The sequence below is a fragment of the Cyanistes caeruleus genome, chromosome 12 (genome assembly GCF_971803275.1).
Source record: "Cyanistes caeruleus chromosome 12, bCyaCae1.hap1.1, whole genome shotgun sequence".
Classification (NCBI taxonomy): domain Eukaryota; kingdom Metazoa; phylum Chordata; class Aves; order Passeriformes; family Paridae; genus Cyanistes; species Cyanistes caeruleus.
In genome coordinates, this window is record NC_141712.1 from 13464835 (window position 1) to 13485250 (window position 20416).

The 20416-nt window shown below is 38.7% G+C and overlaps 1 protein-coding gene across 16 annotated transcripts in view; it reads right to left on the reverse strand.

The window, feature by feature from the left end:
- Positions 1-20416, reverse strand: part of PHAF1 (phagophore assembly factor 1) — a 35326-nt gene that overhangs the window by 9866 nt on the left and 5044 nt on the right. For all 16 annotated transcript variants that reach the window (XR_015275272.1, XR_015275270.1, XR_015275273.1 and 13 more), the window contains 10 exons: positions 20004-20086; positions 16145-16228; positions 13071-13114; positions 12700-12779; positions 7996-8090; positions 5454-5551; positions 3734-3846; positions 1648-1781; positions 953-1036; positions 166-248 (listed from right to left, as the gene is read on the reverse strand). Coding sequence is in view for 4 of the 16 variants with exons in the window: in XM_086847293.1 (XP_086703419.1) it covers positions 166-248; positions 953-1036; positions 1648-1781; positions 3734-3846; positions 5454-5551; positions 7996-8090; positions 12700-12779; positions 13071-13114; positions 16145-16228; positions 20004-20086 (898 nt within the window). In the remaining 12 variants the exon portion in view is untranslated. The remainder of the gene's footprint in view (positions 1-165; positions 249-952; positions 1037-1647; positions 1782-3733; positions 3847-5453; positions 5552-7995; positions 8091-12699; positions 12780-13070; positions 13115-16144; positions 16229-20003; positions 20087-20416) is intronic.

The following is a 20416-nucleotide window of genomic DNA, read 5'->3' on the forward strand; positions in this document are numbered from 1 at the left end:
CCAATACTACTAAAACAATGTTAGTAATGAAGTCTGAAACCTCCACAGGTTACTAGATACACCAAAGAGACTTATGAAAAATTATTGTAATTCTATAAGAGATCATAAGATTTCCTTTTCAGTTGTTTTCATGTACTCCTTAATAGATAAGTTCTGCACACTCACATGTTGAAGTTGTAATGACCAGGATAATTTGTATGCAGGACAAATTTTTTCACCTTGTGAGTGTTTGCATCAAATAGAATATCCTGTTGAAGACAAAAAAGACAGATGAAGCAATTTGGATAGAAGAAAGTGGCTTTCCCCAAACTAACCCTGGATTACTTAAAATAGCACCTGTATAGAGTGACGTATTTATCTCTCTGGAACTGAATCAAAGTATGAAAAGCAGTATTTAAAAATAAGACTATTTGTAAATTCAAATAACACATTTCCTCCAGCACTCAATCACAACTGCAGCTTCATTTGCTAATGTTGGCAAGTTTTCTAAGGAGGTCTTGTTTTTCTGCATATTATTTACAATAATGTAGACTAAAGCAAAACAGCTGCAAGAAGGAACATGAAGATTTAACTACACCCCACAGCTCAACAAACTTTCACAAGTGATGTTATGGCACACCTGCCTCAGTTCTGTGAGACAGGAGCATGGATCTCAGGAACAAGAACTAGTTACCTATGCATCAGGCACAACAGAAAAAGGAGAGAATCTAAGAGACTGCAAAAGTGCAAAGAGCCCTCCATCCACTGGTGAAGATAAAATGCTGCTGATTTAATTTAAATGTGTAAGTGTTAAAGGAAAGTCAAGTGTAGCTTTTCATATCCAGAGATTCCTAAGGCAGCAATCACGAGTTCTGCAGCCTCTCATTTCCCACAGTCTTTAGCCTCCTGAAAAGATTGCTGTGTAACTAAATCAAAAGTTTACATGAATTGTTTAGGGAGGCTTTCCACTCACCACTCCAAGTGTGAAATAATTGAAGAAGTAGTCATTGCACTTTGATGGGACCTGCTTATGGGGCGAGGGCGAATGGATTTTCATCTGCAAGAAACACACTTTTCAGATGCATTCAATAATGCTCGAAGATGAATGCCTTTAATAGCGTCTCTACATTCAAACAAATTGCTATAATCTCATTTGAAGACTTTGTTTAACTGTGTAAGATAGTGTGCTTCATGACAGGACCATCACCTGCTTACAGCAGCAGAGTGACACATCAGCTTTTTCAGTTATCAGAATTAAAAGGCTTACTGACATGATGCTGTGTAAAAACATTAGGAAAAGATCAAAGTATATGCTGAGGTTATTTTACATACATTATAAGTGAAAAAAAATAGGCAGTACACACTTGCTAAGGTACATTTGGATATAAAAGTGCTCTCATTTGCAACATTTATTAAATCAGCTAACATTACGCAATTTGATTATTTTAATAAATGTATAAACAGATTTGCATGAATTTAGATTTTAAAAAAGCTTCTTAAAACCTATTATATAATGGTTCAGCCCAGTCTATTATGTGAAGTAATTTGTTGAGCACTTGTAATTTGTGCTACATGGCAGTTCAACTTCACTGGCCTTGCCAAACACAAGCACCATGATGAGACTGAGACACCACTGAACAAAGTCTGTGCCTGAATGAATTCCCTCACCTTGTCTTCCGACTTGTAGAAGACTTTGTGTGGAGAGCCCAAGGTGCTGAGCACATCCTGGCAGGAATCACCGAAGTACACACAGCGTTCAAATACCCGCATCTTGGCATCGGCTAAAACACCTGGGCCACAGCCTGAGGAATGGAAAACAACTCTACATGCATCCTTCCTGATCACAGAATACATCAGTAAATCAACACCAAAAGGCTAGCATTCCTTTATTTATCACAAACCAAACACCTGCATTCCTCAGACAACAGTGCCAAACTAAATTTGACCATTTACTTTGCAAGGGTGTAAACATTTCTTATCAGAGCTGTGCATGTGCTGACTGTTGCACAGTTCCCCATTTTAAACTCCAATTTCAGCCATACTACCTTCACTTCCTTGCCATTCACATGGACTTGTCTTGGTTCCCCAGCCCATCTCAATTTGATCAGCTGGCTATTTGCAGTAAATACCAGGAATTATTTCAACCCCTAGAATACTCTACTTCATCAGCTAGAGATTTACCTCCACCTAAAAACGTCAAGTGCACAAAATAAAATCCCTCACCCACATTAACTGTATCACAAAATACACATTCTTTACTCAAGATTCCCATAACTTACTAAATCAATAGCAAGTACATCCCTGTGCAAACAACATTAAAACCAGATCTCATTGAATAGCCGTTACACAGATGAATTGCTGACATGCTACCAGATGTTAGGAAATGGAAAGATGCTGCAGTTGGTGAGCCCATTTGCTTGCAGGAATGCAGCATCTTACATTTACGAGAATGCAAGCACACATATGCAGCAGTTACTGCAAAACACAGGATGCTTTGCTTTCCTCACTATGCATTATTTATGTAGCCAGTTACCCACTAAAATAAATCAGAAAAATCCAGTTTGGTCATCCTTGATTTCTTAAATATCTTCAAATTAATACATAAGCAGAGAAATGTGTAATATGTTTTACAAGAGTTTCTACAAACTTTGCAAGAACAGCACATGTCCAGATTGCCTCTCTGCAAGTTTGTCTGAACATCAGTAATATTTTAATAATTATTTTATACATTGACATTTCCTTTAAGCCACAACAAAACTTTTTAACAAAACTTGACACTCTAAATGTCCAATTTCTCAAAATCATTTACATAATTATGATGCTATAGCTAACTCTTTCCCCAGTATATACTGTATAGAGGCTCTGTACCTCTGTGCCTTATTTTCCTCTGTAATAAGAGAAGCAAAGTGGCTTGAAAATACCTGCTCCTTTTTTTCTGGTAATTTTTTATTCTTCATCTATAATATTTTTTTTTAAACTTTTGCATATTGTGAATGTATTCCAAGTGTTTCCTCAATATACAGAGCTAGCAATCAGGACAGGTCAAAAGCTGAGTCTCCTAATCAAAATTTTTTAAAACATCTCAGTATTTTTTTATTAAAAACATTGTCAAGTCTCAAGTTACGGTGACTGAACAAGACTCCTTTGCAGCTCTTTTATCTTTCCCTTATTTCTAAGCGCCCTCCCATCTCTGAAAGCACCTAGAGGGAGGACTCATCAGCATCTCTTTACTTTCACCACTGTCTCCTACTGTAAATGAAAACAGAACTGAATTCAAAGTGCAGTTTAAGGCTGCAGCATTAACATAATCACTTGCTGGCATTTTTAAAAGTCTTCCAGATGTAATCACAAAAATATCAACATCATACAGCTCCCTGGAATCTCAGAAAATGTACACATTCACAAGGTTTCTTGGTTTGTAATCATTTTTTAGTGATGTACTGAGAACAGTGATCTGTTTTCTTCTATACATACACCTGGAAGCAAATTCCATTTCTGTAAACAGATTCTAAGGACTTGGAACATGAGGATTCCAGTTCTCGGTGATTTCTCCAGGGTTAGGAAAATGCAGCAGCAGGCAGGTTCATCTTCAAAAGGATTTAACTGGGTTTTGTTTGCAATAGTTCAAAACAAGGTAGATAGAACACTTTGAAATCATTATTAAATCATCAGAAATAACCTGTGCTTAGTTTACAAAGCTTTACCCCTCCTTTTCTGAGAACAACCAGGGTGATGTTCTGAGTGTCTCCAATACCTGCAGTGAGTAGGCGAAGCCGTAAACCTGAGGGTCCAGTTCCATCTCGCAGAACATCAACATTCTCAGCATACACATTCCCAAGGAAACAGCTGAGAGGCATCAAGGGAGCCCTGAAACCAATCATACAAAATGTGCACAGGATTTGCTTCACCTTCAAATTTTCCTGTAACAAGCTGGTATCAGTTCACTGGAACAGAGCACATTAATTTTAACAAAGCTACATGTAACTGAGACCGAAGATTAAAAGTTGTATTAAACAAAAGGATCAGAAAGTGTGGAGGAAAAGGAAGAGGAACAAGACAGAACCCAAATGCAAGATCTTTACCATTGATGAAAAAAACAGCAAGCTTCAAAGACTCCAGGAATTAAGGAATTACAGAAACTGTACCTAGCCTTTGCATATCTGCTATGAGGACACGTCAGCTCAGAGTTCTCTAAGGGAAAATGGAAGTTGTGGAGTTTTTAGAGCTAACTAAGTCCTTGAACTAGGCCTATCACCCAAATGCAGCAGAAGAGCCTTCTCCGTGAGGCTCTCGCTACTCTTGGGAAGGTACTGCATAGGCCAGAACATGAAATCAGTTTGTGCAGGTACACCAAAGGCAACTGTGCTGCTTTACTGGGAAAGTTCTCAATTTAATTCAACAACAGTATTATTTTAAAAAATAGTTACAGTCCCAAGTGAGATATTTTTAATGGAAAGACATATTTTCTGTGTATCACCTTGCTCCCTAAAGTTCCCTCTTCTTACGTTCCTCCTCTGGGTGAATGACAAGCTAAAAGTTGGGCTTTGAGCTCTCTCTCAGACACACCACAGAGCCCCATGCAACAATCAGCGCTTTCACTAAAGCTCACCATGTCACAGATGGGCACAGACAACAGCACTTTTCTCAAGAGCACTTCTTTCTAATTAAGAGACAATGTCTGCATAAACAAGCCTCCCTCCCTTCTGAGAAGTAATCCAAGGATGTGTTTATCTCCTGGCCTTAAAACTCCACTGTCTCTGCAAAATACCGGTTTTTCAGTTTGGGTATTTCTAAGATTAGTTATCTCAGAATCCTACAACGGTTTGGCTTGGAAGGAACCTTAAAGATCACCTAATTCCAGCCCCTCTGCCATGGGCAGGGACTCCTTCCACTAGGCTAGGTTACTCAAAGCCCCATCCAGCCTGGCTTTTAAGACAGTAAGCTCAGTCAGGTATCTGCAAATACATTGAACATATGGTAGATTATGCATATGGCATATTTTATTAATTTTGTTTAGCAAGGGAGTTTAAGACCCTTGATAGGACCCATATATATGCCATAATAGGATATACATATTATCAATATGCTGCAAGCTTACTGACTGCCTACACCAAATTTGATCTGCTTAGGAAGAGGTCATCAGCACAAACAAAATCTACAGGAAGAATAGCCTAAACATGTGTTACTAAATTCAGTGTTCCCTGCTTAAATTAATTCATTTTCAGGTCAATTGAACTTGCCTACTGCAGCTGAACCAAGCTCATACAGCTCAACAGCAACATAAATCAAACCAACATTTGATTACAAGGTCTGAGGACAACACCTACAGAAATCTGACGGCGGTTGGTATCTAAAAGCATTCTGCACATTACTAAATTAATAGAAGACCCAAACTGAACTAAGAAAACACATGATTCTATTTAGCAATGGCAAAGCACTAAAATGATGGAAAGAGCACGAGCAGCTGTACATACTTGGTGTCCTGCAGACTGTTTCCATTGTAGATGTACATGCGTTTCACAGTCGCGCCATGTGGAATTTGCAGAGAGGCCAGACCGTGGGCAAAGTTAGGCTGTGGAAACACAAAATCATTCTTCTTACACAACACAGCAGACACTTCAGCTTAAGCTCAGAAACTGCTTTAGAGATGCTTACCAATTCAAGTCTCCAACAGAAGACAAGGGGACAAAATAACAGTAAAACCCAGCCTTCAAGGTGGTGTTTCTTTATATTCCACCACTCCTGGGTTCCTGAGCAGGGGTGAAACACTCACTATGTTTATTCATCAAAAGATGCCATTACTCTGACAATCAGCCATCGTGTGTACTGAGAATTCAAGTTTTTCCTTGGTTTGATCACTGGCAGCTAGCAATTTCCAAGTATTTGTACTGATACGCTGTATTAAAGGTCTAAGAAATCATCTGTCTTAAAGGAAAACTTCTGGTTTTTGTCTCCCAATGCATTAATTTCAGCCTTTTAACATTTTTGCTGGTTTCAAAGATGCCTTATCTGATGAACAGAAACTTGTGCATTAAATAGATTTTTTGCTCTCCTAATCACCACATTCTTACACATGCTGTTTTGACAGGGATTTGAATGCTCTCATCAAGTAGAAAGCATGCTAAGGAAGTCAGATTGACTCTTACTGCACTAGAAGAAGGAATTTCTTTCAATTCTGAATGTGACAGGACATTCAAGACCAATAACATACTTTGCTGTCACCAGACAGAAAAAACCCTATCTTTGTCACAAGCAGCCAACAAAAACAAGATGCACAATATGCAAACTATTACCTGGTCTACTTTAGCAGGACATCACATAAGGTAAACACAAACACACAAAATTCTTTGGAAAAAAATTAACCTAGAACAATGACTTTTACTGCTGTAGGTTTTAAGAAGATTACCACCCCTAACTAGAAAATCTAGAGATGCCCCATTTTCAATTCTCTACCTGAATTTGCCTAGAACATTAATACTTTTTGCTTCTTAAGTAGTCAGGCTTCAGATTACTAAAGTAAGAAAAGGATTTCATGTTCTCCTCACTTGCAACTTGTTTCCAGCTATACAATAAACTCTAAACTTTTCTTCATAGTATTTCTATTTCCATAAGCAGAAGGTTGCACTGCTTTGCTAAGTAGCTTAGCATTCCTATATGATCTTCCCTGAACTTGCCAGATTTTGACACATTCAAATTCAACTTCACTCTGCCATCTTTTCTAATGTTCCTCTCTAAAATTATTTAGAGACAAGATTACTTGTCTTCCCTGTGGACTGTTTCACACTACTCTGTTTTCAAAACAATCCTACCTGTTCCTAGGGAGACTTTGGTATTACACTCTGTGCAAAGAACATTTTACTAACCTCACTAGAACAACTGAATGAGACACTATTGAGAATGCAAAATTACTTTCTCCACTGTTCTAACAGCTCTATTTTAACATCTTTTAGGTAGTCCTGCAAGGAGCAGGGACCTGGTCTCAGTGATCCCTACAGGTTCCTTCCAACTTGAGGTATTTTATGATCTTTTCAAATCTTTGATAAAACAATTGACTTCCTCAGCAGTTTGGCTATTTCATTCATCAATGCCCTGGGAACTCTTACATGAAAATAAACCATTCTTTGTTGGGGCATTCTTTTTGTTTAGTTTATTAGGTTTCTATTCACCTTCCAATCTGAAACCCAGCTGCCCTTCACTACTGCTAAACAATAACTTCCTCTGGTTACCCACTGTAACATGTCAACCATAAGCACTAAATCACATGACAAAGAACACGTGTCATCATGTTGGTTGATTTCTTCTTTGTTTTGGCTCTTTATTTGCTCCTTTATTTTAATACTTTTTAACTGGTAAATGCAGATTATACAACTGAGAGCATTTCCATCCCCACACAAAACAAGTTACACATAGATTTTTGTTAGTACAGAAGGAAACCACAGAGGACCTGATCCTGTTTCCACTTTAGATGGGGATTTCCAAAGATTTCAGAGAATGCAGTAATGCATTTAATTATTCAGTAACTCATCCAAACATTTGGTGAATATGCAAACAGGCATTACAAATAAAACTCATTCATTTGGCTTGCTAAAAGCACTCATACTGAAGGACACTTAAGATGAAAATGTATTTTATGAAGTCTATCCTACTTTAGTTGCATAATCACTTTGATGGGATTCAAAAATATCTGATAAAAGAACAGCCTCCCAGTAGATTGCTTAATATTTATGTATTTGCATAGACAGCACTGATATTTTTAGAAGACTCCTTTCACCAACAGAATTGCTAGTCCCAGTTCATGATGCAAGCAAAACCCCTAAGCATATGCCTTTTGTCAACAGGAAGTAAATTTTTAACTTTGAGATGGTTACATAGCATTAATAAGAACACAACTGAGAAGTTCAATTCCTTCCAAATTACTGGCTTTCATTTGCAAAAGACAACAGACACAATGTAGGTGATACTTGCAAATACCACAGAGGCAAAGAGACCATCCATAAACTAAGAATGATTGCTGACCTCGTACTTCGGGGTTTCAGTCCAGGAGTCTAACTGAAAAGAAAATGACAGTCCTCTGAAATTGAGGTGAAAGAGTTGCTCAGCTGAGTTATACACTAAAAGGGAAAAGAAAGTAAAAACAGAGTTACAAAAATAATCTAAGAATTCTCCAGTTCATATCTAACAGCATCTTCATCACCTCAATGAATTTGTTACATCTCTGAATGCAGGAGGAACACAATTACACTCGACCATAACAGCTTTGCTTTTAATTAGATGCAGTAAAAACACAGCAGTAAGAGAAACCATAGCTTCATTACAGTTGCCTCTGCAAGCCTGCAGGCACTAACCTATCCCTAACAATACAATTATACAACATGACATAATCATTATACCTTAATATCTCTAAAGTAGTTTAAATAGCCACTACTAGTTCAGAACAATTCTGTTCATTGTTACATAAAACATTGTACAGTATTAACCAGAAAGTCTTTGAGAAAGATGTACACAGAACACTGATAATCCCTCTTTCACACCATGGGCCAGCACAAACAGGAGCTCAAAGGAGGTTCACTCTGTGACCTGCACTTCCACCTCTCCTCCCAAGAGGAGCTCCTGTGCCCAGATCAGCTTCATATGTTCCCGGGCAACACGGCCCAAGGAGGAAATGCTTCAGACACACAGGTCCTAGACCATTTACAATGATAATTAAAAATAACATCACCAGAAACAGCAGCCAACCAGTCAGCTCCCACAAAGAGCACTAATAAATTAGAGCACACACAGACTTCCAGCTGTCACCACATCACGAGATGTCCTGATTCATTGCAATCAATTGCACAACATCAACTACAAACAACAGTAAATGTCATCCCAGTACTTATTCTAACAACCTACTGTTTTCTGAGACTGTGGAAAGATTAAAAAACAATCCCAGAAGACTGAGAGCTTGGGAACTGTTTTGGGATTGATTTTACAAACTTCAACCTGTGCCCTGTAGCCACTGGGGGAACAGAGTGTTCTAGTAACACACATGAGCTGACAGCTTGAAAACACCAGAGGATAAAGAATAAATATAGATAATAATATATCTATATATCTAGAATATATCTAATATATCTAGAATAAATATCAATAAAGAAACCCTCTAACAAGAGAGGCTACTTTCTTCCACTTTACTAAAGGAATACCAAAGGCTCAATATTCCCTTTTTTCTTACAATGTTATATTTAAAATGACATTGCATAGAGAAAATGCATATAAAGAAATGTTTTGTTCCCTCCCTCCCACAGTGTCTTTCAAATGCTCAACTTGAAAGACATATCACAAGGTATCTGGACAATGCCAGGCCACCCAGGATAGAAAAATAATAGTTGAACAATAAGCATTAAGCTTTCAAAAATCATCATCTGGCTTTTCTACAGAATGTGCTGGCTAAGACTCTTTTCCACGCTTGTCACTGAAAGGAAAACGTGTGGAGAGAGGGAAATGTTTTGATCGGCAGGAAAATTATACAAATCTCTCTCATGTGATAAATTATGATACATCTTTTCCAAAGCCCACAGCCAGCTGGAGAGCTATTTTTCCCCCAGTCATGCCAAGTGTGATATCTGATTATACAAATCGCATCATCTCCCATCCCCTGCAATGTTTGTTGATGCTTAGGTTTAAAGGGCAAGGAATTTTATTCTTGGGAAGTTCTCTCATGTCTCCCTCAAAACCATAGATCCCAACCACATGACTGAACAAGGTAAGGATTTTTTTTTTATTATTATTATTTATTTTTTTTTATCACACAACTACTCTGCTAATTCCATTCAAAATTGCCAATAGAAGCAAAAAGACTATGTCTTTGCTGCTGAGTGGGGGAAAGGGAGGAGGTTTGCCTTCCAGGAAGGCAGCAGAGTGTGATCAGCTGGGAAATATTTCTGTAGAGCTGACAGGACAACACAACCAACACCAACAAGGTTGCAAAATGGACATAGATTTGGTAAAAGCAAAGGCAAATCCAAAAGCCAATTCTTCCTGGTATCAAACACAAGACTTTTCTGGCACCTTAGGGGAGCCTGGGCCCCTGCTGAAATCCGAGAGTTAGAGAGCCAGAACACATCAACCCTCTCCATCCTTGCAAGGCCACTGTGGTAGGAGGGAAGGAGGACTTTTCTTCTACCTTGTGACTTGAGTTCAACCCCACATCTCTGATCCTTGCTGAACAGCACTTCGGCACAAAGCCACATCCATGAGGACTCAGGACAGGATGCGGTTTCAATAGATCCACTGGCAAAAGCAAGCCCTACCCAGCAGGAAGTCAGGTCACAGAATCATGGAAATGTGGGACAAAAAAATCTTGGCTTCAATGAAGCTGTTGACCTCCAAAGTGGTTGTATTTCAATAAACCCCATGACAAAGGTACTGCAATGTTTCAAACTAACAGTAGCCAAAAAGTAATGAAGCTGGTTGATTTTTCTGATGACTCTTCTTTTTTAAAACCACTGATCTGGCAAAACCAAAAATGCTCACTGAAGGTCAGTTTTAACACAAAACTGTTGCTAACCTTTTGATATTTATTTTGAAACTACCACTGTATCCTGTTGCAGGAAAATTCTGTTACAACCACCTTGGTTTTAAGTGAAAAACAACATTTTTAATGAAATTCTAGTGGAGGTTAACATAGACAAAAAACAAAATACATTTAAAGTGCCTGAAAGGGGGGTTTGGAGGAGTATTAGTACAGAGAAGTAAAGGGATGGTTATGTTCCTTTCATTCATGAAAACTAGCATTTGGTACTTTGGTCACATTCTTAATGGACCAAAGGAAGGTTTCTCCTCCCACCCCAGCTCCAATTTCTGTGGGACATTAAAACACCATCATCATCCCCCCACACATGATGAAAACCATTCTGGTTCTTCACCTTTTCCATTTCAGAAAACACAAAGGAAAAAAAGAGTTATCAAAAACTTCTGTTGCATAATACAGTTCAAACAGTTTGTGACAGGCAGCTTAATACAGAGCATTTACTCCTGCTAAGTAGGCTGTTAATGGAAGAAGTATTTTCCCAATGAGAAAACTTGAATAAGCAAATGCACTAGTGAAATGATAATAGAGGCCAACATTTTAATAAATAAATTTTCTTATCTACATGTCACTAGATGAAAAGATGTTATGAAAAACTATCACAAGATAAAGCAAGTGTGCAAGTTTTCTTAATTGAATAAGACAGGTGCACAAGATCTGCAAATTCAGCACAAGGACACGTGGTGCCAAACTATGTTTTTAAGTGCTTGCATATGATTTTATGCAGTAATAAAACATGCTATCACTTCCACAGGCAATGCTTATGGCTAGATATGTATTTTTACAGTTCATATTATGACAATTTTGGAAGTGCTCCACCTCTACATATTTGCAAATAAACCATCATCACAGAATAAATAAAAATGATAAATAACCCAGGACATGAAACCACTTTTACCCTTCTTTAGACTACAGCCTCTTGTACATACAACTTCCGTAATAGATCTAACCATAGATTTCAGAGCTTCTGTCTAAGAGGAACTGTTAATGTCAGGACCAAAATTTTAAAAAGCTAATTCTGGTCCTTGGAGTATTACAGCTAGAAATGCTCAAAGCTTCATTTATCTCAATCTGATATTCATCAACTACTGCAGGCTTTTATGCAATGATACTGCTTTACCCACATGACCCGCCCCAGTTAATAATTCCTGTTCTGTAATGTGCAAGAGAGTGTCTGCAGAGAGCAGAGACAAAGGCTGGATATGCAATCACCATCCATCACAAAGAACACTCACCTGTTTTGGATCAGTCTGACTACTGCAAATGGACTGGCTTAGGTTAAAAATAGAAAATGAGGCTCTGAAAATGGTATCTTGACTATATGGAATTAATGTTCTTCCTTGTTGTGCCAGTTTGCGGCTCCATTTCTTGAAAGTTCCCGAGCTGTTTCATTATAAATATCCTCTTCGAAATTCCACCACTGGCTTATTTTCATAGCCTAACAACCCCCTGAAATACACTTTTCATTTTCATACACAAACAAGGAGCTTAAAGATAGTCTTTTTCCTGCTGCAGAGATGGTGAACAGCCAAGTGGCTGTGCAAGAGTCAGAGTGGGTTCAGCCAGGTTAAACAAATTTGTCCCGGTTCTGCTCCTGCTGCACGTAGACTTCACACCTCCCCAGTGCTCCCAGTACAGGAGGGGGGTTCAGGGAGGTGTAAGCCAGTTACACACAGCTCAGATTTGATCCTGCCTGGCAAGGACAGTCACAGAGCATGGAGACTGAGCAGACAGCCCTGGCTGACTCTGCACAGAGAGCAGCTCAAATGTCTGTGCTCATGGTATAGGCAATCCCTAAGGATGCTTGAGAGCTGACCGTGCATAAGGACTTGTAACAACAGCACCAACAACAAAGCTCACAGTTTTCTGGTACTGGCAGTTCAAAACAGATCATTAATGACATCTGAATACACCACTCTGTGCCAGTGACTTCCTGCCTCACCATTTCACTTTAAAAAAGAGTCACAACTGAACTGACAATACATTTTACATGATTTCCCAGCTGCAAGAATATGACCATTCTGGAACCCAGCCCCAGATCATATGACAACAGAACTGCCTACACATTGCTCCAGGCAGACACACTGGAAAGGTTTCCTAGAAAGAAGTCTGTCAGGCTAGGTGTGCTTCTCAGAAATTTTTTGGCTTACCTCCTGGATGTGTTGCTCCAAATGACTGATCAATTTGTTCTATGGTTGGAGCAATTGCCTGAGAGTTAAAATGGACACCACTGAAAAAGAAAACAAAATTAATCTGCCTGAATGAAACCAAACAGATGCTACACACATTTACTAATGGCAATACCACATCTAAATTGTAAGAAGCCTCCAAGACTAAAGAGTAAGCCAGTAATTTAACTGAGTACCCTGATCAAGAAAGGATGATTATACACACTCCTTTATGAAAGCTGGTTTTTATTTTTAAAATTAGTAATTGAAAAAATGAATTCAGAATTTAAAAAAATTAGTAAAACCAGACACCCTAACCAAGAGGAAATCATGAGAGGTCTTAAATCACTTACCAATATTTTAACTTCACCTTAGTCAAGTCATAAACTTCAATCACCTGAAACACCAGAAACAAAAACATTGGCATAGTTGAGACACTTGCAAATCATTACAGAGATAAATCCTTGTCAAAAGGCAAGACTAGCTAGTGCTGCTTGCTCCCCTTCTTACAGAACTCTGCCAAGATAAATCCCAGTATCAGAGATCAAACTTCAAAAACTGACTCAGCAACTGCACATCTGAAATAGGGACTGAACAACTCTGGGTTCAGGAGAGAATCCCCATATCCCATGTACATCGGTACCGCCTGCAGGAAGAAATACTGTCACTGACACATGAGTATCTTGATTTCTAGAGAGTTTACTCAAACTTTCAAAAGAAAGCAACAGCAAGGATTAGCTAATTAGGGAATCCTCTGATGAATGTCAGTGGGCCATTCCTTGGGTTGCTCCCACTACCCTGAAGAATTCCTGTGTAGGGCACAAAGTCCTAACACTGACTGCACTGCTGTAACTTTCCAGCTCTTCTAAAGTAAAAAATGAACACAGCAAGACTTAGAAGTAATTTATTAGAAGTAATATCCCATTTCAATTATACATAAGTTATTTTGCAACCTTGCCAAGCATTAGAGAAGACAATCAGAAGAGCAGCCCATGAGGGATCAGGGCAAGCCATAATACCCAGTTCTAAATGTTTAAGACCTTACTGAATATTCCAATGAGCTTCCCCCTCTGCAGAAAATATTAGATACAGATCCCTTGTTCTGAATACATTACTGCAAACATGCATCTAGGACTGATGTCAAATGATTTTTATCACTGTCACTGGATTTTGAGGCTATACTGGGCTTTAAGCAGATGACTTTTGGCAAGTAGCCATGGACAAACACAAGCCTCTTCCACCCTATATACGTGTTCCTATGTCAGCAGGAAAACACGTACAGCTCATAACTGCTGCAAAGCAAAGGTAAAACACATCTTTTGTTCTGTGTAAACCTCCAAAAAAATCACTGGCAGATTCTGACAGGATGTGCTCTCCAGCAAGAGAATAAAGCAGAATTTCCCAGGGAGCTTGCTACCAAGTGTGGCTTTAAAGCCTAAAAATATCACCAGCTGAGAAGGAAGTCTTGGTTTTGGGAGATGCCCAGCAAATAACCCTAAAATAAAACAACTTGCAATGTTTAAACCACTACCTCCATATATATTTAGAAAAAAAAAATTAAATCAACATTTAATGGCATTTCAGAATACAAGCAACAAGTAGGGCACAAAGCAAGTAACAAATTAACATTTTGGCAGAACCAGCAAGAGAACAAACATTTTCCTTCTTAATAAAATACACTTGGAATTATGCTTCTTGGAAAAACCTAGTTATCTAGTATTTTAATTCACGTGCAGTTGACATGTCCAGATTTCCTTTCCTGTTAAAGCCTATTAAAACACAATGGCTACTTTCATGAAAAGCTAGGACTGATTTTACTTTTTTTTTAGTCCTCTTGCACATCTTTTCCCTCCACAATTTTTTTTTTCTGAAAATAGAGAGAACCAGCCACACCCCAGATCTTGTTTTGCAGCCACTACTGTGTGCACTGGGCACCCTCCTGAAGTTCTGCTGAAACTGCACGGTGCAAGACAAAAGGATGAGCTGAACAACCAGGAGCAGTGCACAAAGAATTGCAATGGCACAAATGTGGTTCCCCCCGAGAGAAACACCCTGACAGCAGCCAACAGGCACCCATTTGCCAACAGTCCTTGTCCCATGACTCAAACAGATCAACTCAGGTCAACATTTCTTTTTACCAACAGAGGGATAAATGAGTGCAACTTAGCAAAAAATAATGGCAAAGGATTTCATAAGTCACGAAAGTCATAATGAAGAATAGGCCAGGGCACTTGAAAAAAATTCTTTTCTAAATTACAGCAACTACACTGACAAAGAATCAGTGTGATTCTATGTGCAGAGAAGATTAACTGAGAAGTGAATGGTGAAACCATTCAGTGAATGGTTTACTACACAGTCAGAAGACACTTGATTTAAATGAGTAAAAGTTGATGTTTCCTCACATTCACTGCTTTGATAATTACTACTAAGACTTAAAAAAATGTTCTGCTATTACCAGCAATAACAAACCAATGCTGTGAAACCCAACTCTTTCTCCACCTCAGAGAGAGCACACGTGAGATGTGTGCTAAATTAATGCTAAATGCTTAATGCTAAAATTTCTTTTAGAACCTGGTCCTGGATCTACCGATTCACATCACCAACATCTCCTGCAATGCTTTGTCTACCAAAGGTGAGTCTTCCCTCCTTCTCCCTGAAAAAAGGGAGGAACCTTCTTAAGAATATTGCTGACTTTATTCCTGCACCAGCTTCCTTGGAATTGTCAAGATTTTCCATCTTAGTAGCCTGTATTTCAATCTCTTCCACAGTCAAATTTATTAGCAAGTGTGTGTTAAAGAAAAACAACACACAAAGAGAATAAAGGCCTCCTGATTTTTCCAGTTTTGCTGCTGCTGAGCAACACTGAAAACACAAAGCCACACTATCTTAAAAACAGGCATTACTTACATCACACCTACTATATCCTTTAACAAGTCCTGTTGCTTACTTCTGAACTGATCCCATCGAATTTCTTCTAGAAAGCTTTCTGGACACTTATACCAATACAAGTTTTCATAGTACTGTATGCATTTACAAAGCTTGACTATTCTTACTTCAAACAAACAGACAGAAGTATCACCAGACCACTGAACCACAAAAAAACAGAAGAGATTGTTTTCCCTTAGCTTTAGTAAAAGCTTTGTGTACTCTCTGTGCCACTTGCGACAAGATGGACAAGTGAAACCACATTGCACCATCACACTGCTGGGGCACTTGTATGTCCCCAGAATACAGGTAAGATGTCTTCCTTCCATAAACAAAAATTTATATCCCAAATTGAAGAAATGCAGTTCATAATCACAAGAGAGCACTCTACATAAGACAAATTAAATGTCTAAAGGAGCCACATACTTATGCTCTGTTAAGTGTCAATACATCCCAGGGTTTTGGTGTGCATTGTCCCTTTGCAGGAGAAGTGTTTTATTACCTTAAGTCTCTGATTGAAAGCATCAAACAGCAGTTTGATTCCATCCTGAGTCAGGTTAAGGATGAGGTCATGGCTAAGAGGTGACTGTAAAACAAAAAAGTAAAAGGTGTTAGGCTTTTAACTTCAAGACCTCTTTGTTAAGATAAACATCACTGGAAAAGTATAAATTAGTTACTTTAGAAAAACAAAGCTACCTCAGAAAACAATCACTTGTCCAATGAATAAGCATAACTAAAATACACTTGGCAAAAACTCTCAACCTCTTCAATCTCCTTATGAAAAGAAATAGAAATGCCTGCACAATATCTGTACCCTGCAAAAACTCCTAAAAGGTTACTTTGTCCATTACTGTATGTGGGGGAGAAAACAAAAAACAAAACTCAAAACAATATAACCCCAACCCCATTAAAAAAACCAGAAAAAACAGAAACCAAAAAACCCCACCCTGAAAATTACCATTCCCAGTTTAGCATCAGACACATCATCTAGGGACAGCCTCTGGTGCATTCTTAGTGCACAAAAATACCAAGTCTCACATCAGAACCAGGCATGTGCTTGACAAAGAGATGGCTTTCCACTTCAAAAATCAAACTGTCAGTGTTTTTTAGGCCTCAAAAGGAAGGCTTCAGACTCTCATGTTGTGAATTTACGTTTCCTTAGTTACTGTGAATCATAACAACTAAAGGCTTAATTTGCAGTCTGCTGGAGTCAATAGGAGACATTCCATGGCTTTCCTAGTGTCTGTATAGGCTCTATGCCCTCTCAGAGTGCTGGGCAAGCTGCTCCTCTACTGGAGAAGCTGTTCTCTGCTCTACCAGTGCAAGCCACCTGGCCCCAGCTCAGCGTTTTGATCATCTACCATCTAAAGAAATTTGTTTCAAAATGCTCTATCCCCCACAGCTGTCTCCTCAGAGGAGAAAAAGGCTGCATGGCAGGCAGGCAGCAAGATTCACCCTAGAACTGCACCAGGCAGTTTTCTAGCTGGGACAGAATGCGGATGGACAAGTGGGGCAAATAAAGGCTTCTAAAGTGGACAGCCACACCATACAGCCCTTTCATGAATTAAACATAAGCTATCTTACTTTGCTCTACTGAGAGGAGCTCTGGGGTTTGACTGTCAAAAGCCCAATTCTCATCCTCAGTTTTCTCTCATCAGCACTGTTTTCTAGCCTTGCCACTTTCTGAGCACTTTCATGTGCATGTCCCACCCCTTCCCAAACCATATAGTCAAGTAATCAGATCCTAGACTTGACATCCCTAGATCAAAACAAGCCATGGGGTTTTCCATCCCCTGTGATCCCCTGGATCACTGCAGTAGCTTCTCCTGAAGCTGGTCCAGTTTGAGCTCATCTTTCCTGAACAACAGTGATCTGGTTTGTCAACTCTCCGAAATGAAACTCTCACAACATTTCACATAATGCCATCAATACCTCACTCTTGCCAACAAACTTGGATGGCTCTGTGTAGAACTGAAGCAGCACTGCAACAGAACTATAACCTTGAGATAAAAAGGCCTAATGCTGATTGTCACAGTCATTTTCTAGTCCCTTATAAACCTAATTTAGATAGGCTGCAGATAGAACAAAAAAACCCTTGTAGAATTTTGACATTCAAATACACCAGCAGAGCTGTTCTGCTATGGGATATACTCTGCATTTCACTGGTCTCTAAACAGTTTTCATAACATTATTCCAAAATTAATGAGATCATTACAAGTACTTTTGAGTGGGTGGGGAAAAAAGCCCTAAACATCTGAGGAAAAGCTTGATAATTAGTACAGCAAATAGCTGTTCTATGCTGGCATATTTTCTAATAGATGGAAAGATTGAAAGGCCCAAATTTAGTTCATGTGACTTTTAACACACAAAATAGAACCCCAAGTATGAAAGACGATGCCAAGAAGCAACAGAAGAGATCTTCCTGAAGGAAGCACCACAGATGTGCAGTTATACTGCTAATCTGCATAAAGATGCAGGAAAAACTGTTATCACTGAACAATCCCATCAACCAAAATCCAGAGGAAGAAGCTCATGAAAACAAAGGCAATTAGTGCCCCACTTAAACTGACCAAAAATGAGTTTAAATTATTTTCTTCACAGAAAAGGATTCATCAAGCTTTTTTTTGGCACACTTTGGGCATCCCATTTATGTCAAGTTAAAGAGAGCACCATGGGCAGATCTAATTGCATTTAATTGCCATATGAATTTTTGAAAGGAAATACTCACTGCTGGAGTTCCAAGATCAGAAATTCAGTGCTTTAGATGCAACAGCTTTAAATAACATTTGATCACTATGCTCAAAGGCATTCTTTTACAAGGCAAAGAGGAAAAACATGAAGGCTGTTCAGGTACAGTTTTTCTAGATAGAAGTCATGCATGGCAAAGTTAATTTAAAGCTTTGCATCTTCTAAAAACCGAGCTCTTTGTGCTCAGCTGCTAATGAAATGCACGACACTCTGCATGACATCCATGAGGGTGAGGACAGAGCCAGACAGTCAAATGCAGGCCCTGAGTGGTGTGCAAAAAAAAAAACCTAAAAAAAATCAGCCACTGAATTGCAATAATATACAGAAAAAAAATCATCAAAACTATTCCAGAAAGTTGGGAAGAACTATTTTGTTAAGACTATGCAGATGCTGAAACATTTTTACATTTATGACATTTCGGGGAAAAAAAACCCCCAAACCACTAAACCTGCCCTCTGCAGCCTAAATAGAAGTTCAGTGTACACAGTCAATAACAGCGTAACTTTCCAAGAGGTGTAAAAGACCAAGGAGCAGTATACCTCTGCTTACTAGCACTGAACTACTAATCCTGCTGTGCTTCTACAAGCTGAGTGGAACAGGAACCATCATTTATCTAAGCAACCCTAGAAATAATTCAAATGCACTACAGTAAGAAAAACTAAAACCTCCAAAGAATACAAAAAACAAGGAATGTGATTATTGCTAGACAGATGCTGTCATGCATTAATCACAAGGAGACAGATTTGCAATTCAGTCATCATAAAATTTATAAATCTACATAAAGTGAAAAAAAGAGATAATTCATTTAATAACATGAAATATGTATCCAGCACTGAACACCAGAGTCAAGGTTGTCCTTAGCCATTCAGTATTCACTGAAAATGCACAAGGCCTGAATCCTTATTTTGATACAAACTAACATTGTACAGACTCTGCCTTTTTCCTGATGCAAAGAGCTTTAATTTGCAACATATGAATATCATCTTATTAATGTGCATTGCACATAAAACATCTGGAGACTCCTTTGTCCTATCTCGTCTTACACTTCCATCAGAAAAACACATTTTACTTGATCAAGCAGAAGGGTTTTACTTCTAGTCCCCTTTTTGATGGGAGTCAAACATATCAGGAATTAAATGCTGAGTTTTGAAGAATGATTAAACCATTTGTAGCTAGCTTACATCACTGCACCCACTTTCTGCAGACAATCTTGCAGATGTGGAGAAGAGGTGCGTAAGGTTTTTCATGGGATTCTTCATCACCGTTGGACCAAACACAAAAGCAGAAAGTAATCAGTGATTCAGTTCTTTAAACTGCAGCACCACTTCACAATGATAAAGTAAATAGACTAGAATTAAACTGTCCAGCTAATTATGTAACAATTCACTTCTTAAAGGAAAAACAATGCCACTCCTCCATTGCATATCCAAAACTGATAGCTGTTAAATCACTGAGCTGCTATGCTGAAGATTATTACCTCTGACACATAAAAGCTGCATTTGGTGCAGCTCAATTTCAAATAGCCCCACAACTCACACAATATGTACATGAGCACAAAGCATGTCTTAATTCACCATGAGGTGCATTTGCTGGCCAGCCTGTGCACTACTCACCTGCTCACTGTAGAGAACCTGGACGTTTTTGATAATGCGACAGTGTTTCTGAAGAATTGCTACAGCCTGAGCCAACGGCATTCCTGGAAATAAAAACAGGTGCATTTCTTCAGTGCAGAGACCAGCTAACAAAGATTTTTAACAGCAAGGTTACTCATGAGGTAACCAAACCACCATCAGCAAACACTGAGTTACAACAGAAAGGTATGTGGTCAACAAACAAGCTGACTTGAGTCATGGTATCAGCACAGACCTGGTGTTTGGAAACAAAAAAAGTCATTGTTTATCTACCTACAGTTGTTAGGCATATATGAAAAAAAATATCTCTAGACACAAAATTAAACAGCAAAGCTCAAGCAGAAAAAGCGAAGAGCTTGCCACAGCCTGTGCACAGGATTTTCTGCTTTTTGGGG